This window comes from Erinaceus europaeus, chromosome 5 (genome assembly GCF_950295315.1).
Source record: "Erinaceus europaeus chromosome 5, mEriEur2.1, whole genome shotgun sequence".
Classification (NCBI taxonomy): Eukaryota; Metazoa; Chordata; class Mammalia; order Eulipotyphla; family Erinaceidae; genus Erinaceus; species Erinaceus europaeus.
Genome location: NC_080166.1, coordinates 38,128,053 through 38,141,045, shown reverse-complemented (window position 1 = coordinate 38,141,045; position 12,993 = coordinate 38,128,053). Strand labels below are relative to the sequence as shown.

The window sequence follows — 12,993 nt, the reverse complement described above, 5'->3', positions numbered from 1 at the left end:
TGTTAGGTGAGCTAAGTCAGAAAGATAAAGATGAGTATGGGATGATCCTACTCATCAACAGAAGCTGAGAAAGAAGATCTGAAAGGGAAACTAAAAGCAGGATCTGACCAAATTGAAAGTAGGGCACTAAAGTAAAAACCCTGTAGTGAGGGGTAGACATGCAGCTTCCTGGGCCGGTGGGGGGTGGGGGTGGGTGGGTAGGATGGGACACAGTCTTTTGGTGGTGGGAATGGTGTTTATGTACACTCCTAGTAAAGTGTAGTCATATAAATCACTAGTTAATTAATATGAGAAGGGGAAAATTAATTGTATGTCTCAAAGTTTTTAAAACATAGACTGAGTCTTTTTAATATATAGGCTGTGTATTTGATATGCAGAATCTTTCAAAAGCCTAGACCAAGTAGATCAGAAGCAAACCCTATACAGCAAACCCTAACAAAAGGACTTTTCAAAGTTAACCCAATTGCCAAATAATGTGATGATAACATTAACTACCCATTGTCTTTTTGAACCCTAAGACAGCAGGAACCTCACATCTCCACTATAGAGCCTATATTTCCCCATCCTGGAACCTTAGGATAGGGCCCATTTTCCAGCGTGCCTCTCCCAATCCATATCAAATAATATTGCATCTGCCGATCGCAACCTAATCAATGCAAGGATTGCCACTTCAACATGCTTCAGCTCAGACTGTGTCCAGAGACTTCAGGTGTGGAATGACAACCCTTCGGCTTCATTACTTGGGTGAGACCTTTTCTTTCATAGTATTCTCTAATTCCATCCCAAGTGGTTCACTTTCTAAGAAAGTCCCAAAACCTAGATATAGACCAGGTTCTGTGAGAGAGAGCATATGTTCACACGTATCCATAAACTACTGCAAAATATATACCTGAAAGCAAAAGTACACTAGAGTTTGCAGTGAGTACCCCCCCCCCCCCACTTCCTCTCCACTATTCCAAGCTTTGGGCCCATAATTGCTCAACAATTTGTTTGGCTTTGTATGTTAACTCTCTTCAGCCACCAGGTTCCAGATGCCATCAGGATGCCGGCCAGGCTTCCCTGGACTGAAGACCCCACCAATGTGTCCTGGAGCTCTGCTTCCCCAGAGACACACCCTACTAGGGAAAGAGAGAGGCAGACTGGGAATATGGACCGATCAGTCAACATCCATGTTCAGCGGGGAAGCAATTACAGAAGCCAGACCTTCCACCTTCTGCAACCCACAATGACCCTGGGTCCATGCTCCCAGAGGGATAGAGAATGGGAAAGCTATCAGGGGAGGGGATGGGATATGTAGATTGGGTGGTGGGAATTGTGTGGAATTGTACCCCTCCTACCCTATGGTTTTGTTAATTTATCCTTTCTTAAATAAAAAATAAATTTAAAAAGTCTCTTTAGTGAGCCTATATCAGACAGATATTTTTGTCATATAATAAGAAGAGGAGAGATGATTGTTGATGATGTAAATAACTAATCCTGTCTATCTGTTAACATTAAGAGCAGTGGAACACAATTATATTCCATTCTATGCTAATATTATATATTCTATGCTAGTGTTGTAGATTATGATTTTCTTTCTTCTTTCTTTCTTTCTTTTTTTTTAATCAGTATGCTGCTCAGTTCTGGTTTGTGGTAGTATGGGGCTTAAACCTGAAACTTTCGAGCCTCAGGCATTAAAGTCTTTTGCATAACCATTATGCTATCTCCTGCATCCAATTATGACTTTCTTAACAAGAAAATGTGACTACAAGGAGTACTATACCTCAACAGGGGTACCATAACCAATGATATGGCTCTTGTGAATGCAGTGTAACCGTAACAGTTAACTTTAACAACAAAACAGCTAGGTCTTGGGAAGAAAGGTGATTTTAGTGCAACATAAATTAGTTTTTCACTTAGTATTGCTGAAAATGGATAAAGTACAGTGCAGTAGATAATAGTATTGGACTCTGAAGTATAAGGTTCTAAGTTTGAACCCCAGTATTGCACATGTGAAAGTGATTATCTTGTGTGTTCTCTCTCTCCCCCCTCTCTTCCTTATTCTCTTCTTTCCCTCTCATTAAATTTAATAAATATTTTAAAAAAGAAATAATCCCTCCACTGGTGTTGCAATTTTCCAGACTATTTCTGGGAATCTCTGTGGCACTGGTCAAGAAAAGTAATTCTGTTAGATCAATTGCTCCCTGACTTTGGCCAAATGTGGTTTGACCAGTCTGATACTTTAGTAAATTAGTAGACTTAATTGAGTGGCACCAGGTCTGTCATAAAACCTCACATATTTGTGCTGCTATGAACAAAGGCATACACAGATCTTTTTGGATGGGTATATTTAATTTCTAAGAGAGGAATTGCCAAATCATAGGGTCAATACATTTCTAGCCTTCTGAGATTTTCCAGACTGTTCTCCCCAGAAATTGGACCAATTTACATTCAAATCAGCAATGCAGGTCACTTCCTTTACCACTCCCCAACTGTGCAACCTTTATAGCATTTGTTGTTACTGTACTTTCTGATGATGACATTCTCACTGTTATCTTTATTTGCATTTCTCTGTTAATCAGTGACTTTGGAAAAAAATTTCTTTTGTTGTTTATGTTTGTTGGCTCTTTGGAAAACTGGAAGCAACCTAGGTATCCAACAGATAAGTAGCTAAAAGAGTTGTGGTATATATACCCAATGGAATATTACTCAGTTATTAAGAAGTCACCTTGGGTGGAGGGTAGATAGCATAATGGTTGTGCAAATACACTCTCATGCCTGAGGCTCCAGAGTCCTGGGTTCCAACCTCCATACCACCATAAGCCAGAGCTGAACAGAGCTCAGGTAAAACAAACAAATGGAGATCTGGTGGTAGGAATTGTGTGGAGTTGTTAATATCTCCTTTTTATAAATTAATTAATTAAAAGGAAAAAAGAAAAGAAAAGAAAAAAAAAAAACAAAGTCACCTTCACCTCAATTTGGATGGAGCTTGAAGGAACCAAGAGAGATAAGCCAGAAAGACAAGGATGAATATGTGATAATCTTACTCATGGACAGAATTTAAAAAACAAAACAGAATGGGGAAACACACAGTAAAACTTTGGACAGGGTTTGGTGTATTGTACCAAAGCAAAAGACTACAGGCAGGAATAGGTTTTTGGGGGGGCAGAGTCTAAGTGCCTGATGATGGAGGAAGACCTAGGCTAGGGATGAGAGTATTTTGTACAAACCTATCATGGTGAGATAAGAAATTGTACCCATGTGTCTGCAAATGTACTATAAACCACTAGCCCTCCAGTGAAAAACAAACCTCAAATCTATTCTCAAAGAAAAAAGATAAACAAAAAAACCCTAACCACTGTGAATATTTAAATTAAAATAAGCACTTTGGGCTTTAATGTTTTCTTAGAAGCATTAATAATTTACTCCTTTCAACTTCAGTTCAACACTGAATATTGATATATATTGTTATGTAGATTCTAATTTCATAATTAAAAAGTATCTAACAGAACTCCTGCCTAGTTATTAGCAAAAACAGTTTCACCATGTTCAGGCTTTTTAAACAACTGCTTTTGTATTGTTATATGGGAAACTGGGGAATGTTATGCATGTACAAACTATTGTATTTACTGTTGAAGGTAAAACATTAATTCCCCAATAAAGAAATAAAAAAAGGGAAAAAAAAAGATAAAAATAAATTATTCATGAATCTGAAAAAAAAAACTGCTTTTGTGTCACTAAGCATGTCTACAAAGAAAATAAAATTTCTGTTGAGTGGCCCCTGAAATTTAGGTTGGCTAAATTGTGTGACAATCCCTTGAAATGAGTGAAAGCAGAGTTTCTAATTCAAAGACATATCCTTTTGGTGGTGTAGGAAAAAGTACTTTTGGTTAGCAAAATAGCTCATTTGGACAGTGTCTGATTTGCCTTGTGCATGACTACTGTTCAAGCCTGGCCTCCACCACAAAGGAATCCTTAGTCCTATGATCTCCCTCCCTCCCTCCCCTCTTTCTGCCTCTCTCTATTTAAAAAGAAGTGCAATGCAAATCTGAAACACAAATTTTGAGAAGCCTTATGTTTGGGGAAAAGGAAAAGGAATTATTTATGAAAGGCTCAGATAAAGACTATAGAGCTAGGCTGATTTCATGTTCTAGTAAAATCTAACAGACAGAAAGGCAAGCCTTTTTGGGGGGGGAAGGCAGGGGGAGTAGTGGCGCATCCACATAGTACTAAGTACCAGGATCCTTGCAAGGATCCAGGTTCAAGCCCCTGGCTCCCCACCTGCAGGGAGGATATTTCACAAGCTGTGAAGTAGGTCTGCAGGTGTCTGTCTTTCTCAATCCTCTCCTCTCTCAATTTCTGTCTTATCCAATAAAAAATGGGGGAAAAAAGCCTCCAGGAACAGTGGATTTGTCATGCAGATACCAAGCCCTAGCAACTCTGAAGGCAAAAAAAGAAAGAAAGAAAGGCAGGCAAGGATTTTCAAGTATGGATAGAGAAATTTTCTGTGGGCAGTAATGGCAACATCTCAGGGTAGGAGAACCCCTGGGGGTGGGGTCATTTCCTGAGAACAATGTTCACAGAGATAAGACTCCACTGCTTTTTTTTCCACATCCCACTTGGCTTCTGATTTGTTAACACTGGTTCCTACCAGAATTACCTTTACAAAAATACAAGTTGGCTGGCAACCTACAGACAATGGAATCTGAATTTCAGTAGACAGAGCCTGGATATATATGACATGGAATGTGGAGTATATGTGTGTGCATATGTTTGCTGTTCATTATTTTCTTTTATCTCATCCTGAGTTCTCTCTTTCTACTTCTGTAAATCTTCTTCCTCCTTCCAGTTCCCAGATGATTCAGAAGCACAATAAAAGGCGAGAACTATGCACAACTAACTGGTTCAGAGGAGCATGACTTCTGTCACCAGAGTTCATCTCAGCTAGCTGATGAAAGAAGTTATAACTCACCCCATCTACCACTTTTTACCATGATTCATGAAAACAATTAGGGCATATTTCTAGGTCTACATACATAGACATAAAATTACGGTATAGAGATGGGGTCCTAAGAAATATACTTTCTAGTTGACTCACTACATTTAAAAAGGCACAACTGAAGAAACCATGCCAGGGCCTAATCACTGGAGGTGATTCTGTTTTCTTCATGATGCTTATCTGTAGCTTGTATTTTTCCCCTCTATTGTGGGGATCGATAGTTTACAGTCAACAGTAAAATACAGTAGTTGGTACATGTGTAAATCTCTCATATAACACTCTACCCCTCCCCTCCAGCTAGGTCTTCCTCTACCATCACGTTCCAGGACCTAAATACTTCCTCCCACCCTGGAGTCCTTTACTCTGATACAATACACCAAATGTAGATTATAATTTTCCCAACATTTGTGAATTCTACTCTTGGGCTGGTCTGTTGACTTGAGAGGTAAAGGGCACATACCGGCAGTGTCTTGGGCTGTCACATCCACGCCATGTGTAACCATGACCCTAAGGCACTCCACATGTCCTTTTGTTGCAGCAAGATGAAAACTGAAAAAGAGGTAACAGAGTTTCCTTCAGACTTCTACTCTGTACAGTTCACCTCCTACAAGTTTTCCTTTTACCTCTCCATGTATACTTCCTTTCACTTGAGCACCATCACAGCCACCCAATAATTAGGTACTACTCTCAACTTCAAGAAGAGGAAACTGAACCTGAGTATTTACATCAATTACTTATTTATGAATCCCCCATTCTTTCAATCAAGAATTAGATCTTAGGTCTCCCAACCTAGAGGTCACATATGAAAACAGAATTTAGTTGTATTATTTGTCTCATTAAGAAACAAAAGTCATAGGGCTGGGTGGTGGTGCATCTGGTTTAGCACACATTCCCATGTACAAGGATCCAAGTTCAAGCCTCTCAACTTGGAGAGAAGCTTCATGAGAAGCGAAGCAGGTCTGCAGGTGTCTTTCTCCTCTACCCCCCCTCTCAATTTCTCTCTATTCTTTTCAATAAAATAGAAAAACAAACAAGCAAAAAAAAAAAAAGAACAAATGGAAAAATGTCTGCTGGGAGCAGTGGATGTGCAGAGCTGGCACTGAGCCCCAGCAATAACTGTAGTGGCAGTAAAAAAAAAAAAGTCAGGGGGGCAGGTGATGTACACAGTTGAGTACATACTTTTTACCATGTATAAAGATCTGGATTCAAGCCCTTCAGCTCCTATCTACAGGGGGGAGATTTCACCAGTGCTGAAGCAGGGCCCTTTCTATCCCCTTTCCCCTCTCAATTTCTTTGTCATATCAAATAAAATACAAAATTTAAAAAGTCAGGATCTCAGCTAAATTCCTGAATCATAAGTATTCTACTAACATTTTTTTTCTGTTGGCCAGTGTTTTTATAATAATCATTATCTGATAGTAATATTATCTATAAAAGGAAATTTGTTGAATGATGGTCAAGGTTCTTGGGCAACATCAATGTCAAATTCACCACTGTTGTGACTACCTAACAATACTTGTATGCAAGTTTTTATTAAATGGATAAAATATAAGATGGTATGTTAGTCAAGCTACCACCTAATTTTTTTTTTTTACATGACCTAAATCTCATTTGCTCAACAGCCACTGCAAGTGAATCCTATTACTATCTGATTGATGTATTTTAGTGTATATAGTGGATATTAGTGTATAGGTGGTTATACTCTGCGAGGTGCGAATAGCATTGGACAAATAGCATTGGACAAAAAGAAAAACAATCCACAATTAGACTGTGGGATACAAAGATGCTTGGGAGCACAAACCACACTCAGCATGTTTAGACTTGTTATTAAAAGAAGGGATAGCATTTAAATGTCACACCATTTATCCTGCAGATCCCGGGAGGGAAGGAGAAGGACTTCCATAGCAAATAAGGAAAGCAAAATTCTACTTGGTATTCAGGCTCTTGCTGAGAAGGCAACAAGCAATTAACATACACACAAATAAAAACTTTGGGATGGTGTTCCCCATGGAGACCTCTATTCTTTTTCATCCCTACATGCTGAGCTACCATGCCAAATTTATATGGTTTCTACTCTGATGCTTCTTGCATCAGAAGTAAGGGGTAATAAATTACCCCTTTATTGCACACTGTTATTTTTGGAGAGCTGAAAAATGTGGGTTCTCCTAAGGGTTCAAACTGATAATAATGCCACTGTAAGTTGGTAAAAACAGCCTGATGAACATGTTATGCTGTTCTATGGATGATATTGGAAGCTATAGGGTTTCAGGAGAGAGGTAAATAGCTTTCTAGTTCTCCTACCTCAACTCTGTTTCAGGTAACTGCCTTCTTAGGAAACTTGCAATGGGATGCCTTAATGCTGGTACTTCTGAAGTAATGCTCAGGCTATATACACCTACACCTACATCATCTATATCTTTTTATTTTGTTTTGTTTTTAACGAGGTAGGACCCCTGGGAACCAGGGTCACCACCCAGTAACAAACCAAAGAGCTAAATCACTTTAAACCCAGGTCAGTTTTATTCCACAGTTCTGCTTCTGAGATCTATGTGGAGTGAAAGTAGACAGATCAGCAAAATGGAGACGCTTTAGGTTTGGTTGCAATTAAGCCACAAGTTAGCTATTTGTCTCTGGGAAGCCATTATAATCTCTCTGAGCCTATATACCCCCTACTGTAAAGAGAGGGGGTTAAATGGTTGACACCTGATGTCCTTTATAGTTCTAAGATCCTATTATTTAAACCTACCTGGCTTTGATCACAGCAACTATTTCTGCATTTGTATAGAAATCTATGTTAATGTTTGTTTACATTAAAAATTCAATTTGTAGGTAATTTCACTTTATAGTAAAGCTTTGATCACATGGGATGACTTGGGAATGTGGTGACTTACTTTAATGGAATTCCTGATTAAACAGAGCTTAAGGGGGGAAAAAAAAACAAAAAAAACCTTCCCTAAAAGACAGTATAGCAATAGCCTATTTTTCAGCATTATGTGAGTAATCTCATTGTACAATAAGTAAAGTTCATTTTTAAGCAGCAAATCATTTATATTAACTTATCTTGGTGGAAGGACTTGTTACAACACCCCCAGCTTTTGTAATCACAAATGTTAGAAAGTCCACGACTCTTAAGGACATGGAATATCTATGAAGTGCCTTGATTACTGAACTCTGCTTTAAATCCTACTTAAATGTCCCAGACATGTCTTAGTATTTATTAATATTTATCTTCTTAACATCTATGTATTTGTTTCTTTGTGTGACAGCTGTTTACTCTGCTATGTTCAATGATTAGAACTAAATAAAAACTATTTGAAAAAGGGAGCAGACATTATCTTCCGTTACAGTAAGAATGCCAGGATCAGAAACTAGGTAATGGCACAGCATTAGAGTACAGGAATGTCAGGATCAGAAACTAGGTAATGGCAAAGCATTAGAGTACAGGAACAGTATGCTTAAAGTTCCAGAGTTCCCAGGTCCAGTTTCCCACATCACAATATGCCAAAGTTGAATGATGCTCTGGTCTCACTCATAGAAATAAGTCTTTTGAAAAATGATTAACAGAATTAGTGATTAGCATGCACATGCACATGCCCATAATATATACATGTCTGTGGATATGTAACTTTGACTATAGCAGAATATGAAAGCAAATTGCACATGTAATAACTGTATAATCACCTAAAGGGTTGCAAAAGGAACTTGTCTATTATACGTCCACAAACATGAAGAAACAATGTGATAAAGACCTCAAAGTCCTTGTATCTCCTCCTGGAGAAGGAGCTCTTATCCTCAGAAGTTTTCCAAGACTTTTTTTGATTATTAACTTCTTTCTACATATACTTTTTTTTCTTTAGGCCAGAGCACTGCTCAACTCTGGCTTATGTTAGTGCTGAGGGAACTGAGATAGAGATTGGAGGCTCAGGCCTGAAAATCTTTTACATAACCACTGTGCTGTCTATCTCTATGTAATATTTACATGGTTTTCACTCTAATGCTTCTTGAGGTACTTTGTAAACTATATTTTTGAAGGGCTGAAAATATGGGTTAATCCAAGGGTTAAAATTGGTAAGCAAGCTACTGAATGTTGGTAAATGTATCTTAATGAATGTGATGTACATGGATGATCCGTGAGTTGTCTGACTTTAGGATCATTATTTGGAAGGTCAATGATCTTGACAAGGTGCTAGGAAGCTGGACTTAATATCCAATATCAGCATATAAGCTTCCTGAGACACTGCTTTTTAAAATGAAATCCTAATCAACCTTATGGAGCCTAATCAAGTCCTCTTTGATGACTGAAACACATTCTGTAGAGGGATCCAATCAGGTAAGATATCATTACAGATACTTTATTAAATGGGAGGGGTGGTGGTGGGGAGGAGGATTTCATTTGGCCCTGCCTCTCATTGGAGTTTAGATCAGGAAGTAACAATTTCCTCTACTCTGGTAACTGTCCAACCATTCTCCAGCAGAATATTGTATCCTGCTGAAACAAACAAACAAACAAAAACAGCTAGTCTCTACCTGATTCATAATTTCCCCATATATATTCCATCTACAACTTGAGCATTCACTGTGAATGAAGTAAAAATATAATTGGAAACAGTTGATTATATAAGAAGATGCTCATGTTTTTAATTTTACACTGTATACATTTAATGTTTCCAGCTAGTAAAACCATTCTTAGTTGATGCGGTTCAGTTGAATATATCAGTATTTTCAGCTGTTTCTCAAAGAAGATTCTGGTTTCCAGGTGTTATGTTCCCATGTCACATAAAAGCTGTTGCTCTACCTTCTAAGCTACATGGGCATAGGATGACCATGAAGACCAAGACAAGGAAGGGCTGATCAGAATCTAGTTCTTATTCATTTTCCCAGAGAGACAAACAAACATTGTATCAGTCCTTCACACTAACTCTGCGTTTCCAGAAAATGGTAGCAAAGCCAAGGAAATACAATATCTAAGTCTGCTATGGGGGAATATTCACTGAACTCTACTTTCTGTTTGCTCTTCCTGGCCTACATGGACCTGCAGTCAATGGGCAGCCCTGTACATTGGTTGGGTTCAACCAACAGCAGACATTTACAAGATAGTTGGATGAAAGCCAAGAATTCAGAACATTATCCCATCTCTCTCTGCCAGGTCATACATTAGTAGCATCTGCCTTCCTCTACAAAGTTCACAGATTTGTGGGGCAATCCAGAGTAGTAGCTTCCTCTGGGATTTGGGTATTTAAAAAAAAAAATATATATATATATATATATTAATATTTATTTATTCCCTTTTGTTGCCCTTGTTGTTTTATTGTTGTAGTTATTATTGTCGTTATTATTGATGTCATTACTATTGGATAGGTCAGAGAGAAATGGAGAGAGGAGGGAAGACAGAGAGGGGGAGAGAAAGACAGACACCTGTAGACCTGCTTCATTGCTTGTGAAGCGATTCCCCTGCAGGTGGGGAGCCAGGGGCTTGAACCGGGAACTTTTAAGCTGGTCCTTGCACTTTGCGCTACCTGTGCTTAACCCACTGCACTACCACCCACCTCCCTGACTCAATATTTGAGTGTGTTGGTTAAAATGCTTTTAATAGGAGACTGCAATATAATTTTAGTCACATGAAATATAAATTCCTTTTTTCTTCCTGATATAATTGTACACTAACATAGGAACCACTTAGAAAAATTCAAGAAGGGGCCAGGCGGTGGTGCACTTTGTTGAGTGTACACATTAAAATATTCAAGGACCAGGGTTAAACCTCCTGATCTCCACTTGCAGAAGAAAAGCTTCACAAGTGGTGAAACAGTCCTGTGGGTTTCTATTTCTCCATACCCATCCCCTTTTTCTTTTTTTCTATTTGCCATTCCACAATTTTTCTGTCTCTATCCAAAATTTAAAATAAATACATTTTAATATAAAAATTAATAATTTTTTTTCAAGAATATACCTCTCTTTAAGGAGAAGAAAAACAATTAAGGTAAGTAAAGGCCAACACTCTGACTTGGTCTTTTTTAAAAAACAATACCTCATCCACCACACACAAGGGTACATACAGTTGTATAATTGCATTCTAGATTGGGAAAATCTTTACAAGTTCTACTGGTATAATCTTGTGAATAAGGGTTCTTCAGGAATAAATAAGAAGGAACTGATTAGGCAGCAGGGGAAGTGGCTCAGAAGGTAGAGTACAGGACCTAGAGTTATGAGGTTAAGTTTAACCCCAACACTGTATAGCAGTGCTTTGGTCTCTCCCCACCCCACCCCCCACCTGCATGAGGGAAGCTTTACAAGTAGTGAGGCAGGTCTGCTTCTCTTTCCTTCTCTATCTACCCCCTCCTCTCTCAATTTCTCTCTGTCCTATCCAATAAAATGGAAAAAAATGGCCATTAGGAGCAGTGGATTTGTAGTGCTGGCACTGAGCCCAGGCAATAAGTCTGAAGGCAAAAAAAAAAAATTATTAAAAACAAAACAAATTAAAAAGCTTGTGTATTTCTACTAAACTGAAGCCCATTTGTAGACAGTTACAGACAACAACACCAACATCCAGCCAGCCTTGTCTAAAGCTCCCACTCTGAGTTAGTAATATTCTGGCATCCTTCAAGGAAGTGTTAATCCCCAAAGCAGGGCTTGGCAGCAGCAAGTTATTAGCATTTAGCCTTTGAATATGGACCAGAAACAGGGCCAACTTTTAAGAGGATACTCAAGTGGAAAGTTGGGTTAGGTTGGGTGGAACAATACGATCAGTCAGTGACAGAACCTGGTTTTGCAGATGACAATGAGTAAGTTTCCTTTCTTATGAAGTGAGTGACAGTTGAGAAGCCCCTCTCAGTTGGCAGTCCAAGTGACTGATGGGTTGGGGACCACCCCCAATCCTGATGGCATCTGTGGGATTATTGCTGAATTATAGAGCAGATGGTACCCCAATAAACAGACTAATGAAGTGCATAGATGGTGGTCTCTAATAATCTGTGATCTAAATGGCTGGACAGAAAACATATTTTTACAGAGCTGCAGTTTGGGCTAAGACGAGGGAGAGAAGCAACCTCAAACACAGGCAAAAGTTCTTCATGGTGTTGATTCTAGTAGGCCAATGGGGTGGTTTAGGTATTTCTACAGTTATGTATTTCTAAGTACTGCTGTAGGTAATTATATTAATCTATTCATATCTTTACTAAGGCACTAAGGTATTTAAGTGTCATACATTGTTTATTATTATTATTTATTTATTTATAAAAAGGAAACACTGACAAAACCATAGGATAAGAGAGGTACAACTCCACACAATTCCCACCACTAGAACTCCATATCACATCCCCTCCCTTGATAGTTTTCCTATTCTTTAACCCTCCGGGAGTATGGACCCAAGGTCACTGTGGGACAGACACTGTTTAAGGCCTCATCTTCATGGCTCTTGGTTTTTAGTCAGGAGACTTAAAACATAAAGTAGTGGTTCTCAGTTGGAGTGACCTTGCATCCTGCCTAAAGACCTTTGACAGTGTCTGAAAAGGATTTTGACTATGGGGGGGGGGGGGCACGGTGAATTCTACTGGCATCTAATATATAAAGGTTAGAGATGTTGATGAATATCCTACACAGAACAAGTCCCCACAACAAACAGATATCTAAATGTCAACAGTAGTCCAGTTGAAAAACTTTTGTGATGAATATTTAAGAACAACTTGTAGGATGATGAAATATAGTTCCACTGTCACAAATTAAACAAGGACTAAAAACATGAGGTTTTTGAGAGTCGGCAGTAGCGCAGTGGGTTAAGCGCACTGTGGTGCGAAGCACAAGCACTGGAGTAAGGATCCTGGTTCAAACCCCAAGCTTCCCACCGGCAGGGGAGTTGCTTCACAAGCAGTGAAGTAGGTCTGCAGGTGTCTATCTTTCTCTCTGTCTTCCCTTTCTCTCTCCATTTCTATCCGTCCTATCTAACAAGATGACATCAATAACAACAATAAAAAACAATGGCAAAAAAGGGAAAATAAATAAATAAATATAAAAAACATGAT

General features: G+C 38.7%; 1 protein-coding gene across 4 annotated transcripts in view; it reads right to left on the bottom strand.

Moving 5' to 3' along the window:
* RAI14 (retinoic acid induced 14) overlaps positions 1–12,993 on the bottom strand; it is a 176,315-nt gene that overhangs the window by 49,488 nt on the left and 113,834 nt on the right. For all 4 annotated transcript variants that reach the window (XM_060191212.1, XM_016191604.2, XM_060191213.1 and 1 more), the window contains exon 4: positions 5,439–5,527. In XM_060191212.1, coding sequence (XP_060047195.1) covers positions 5,439–5,527 — 89 coding nt within the window. The remainder of the gene's footprint in view (positions 1–5,438; positions 5,528–12,993) is intronic.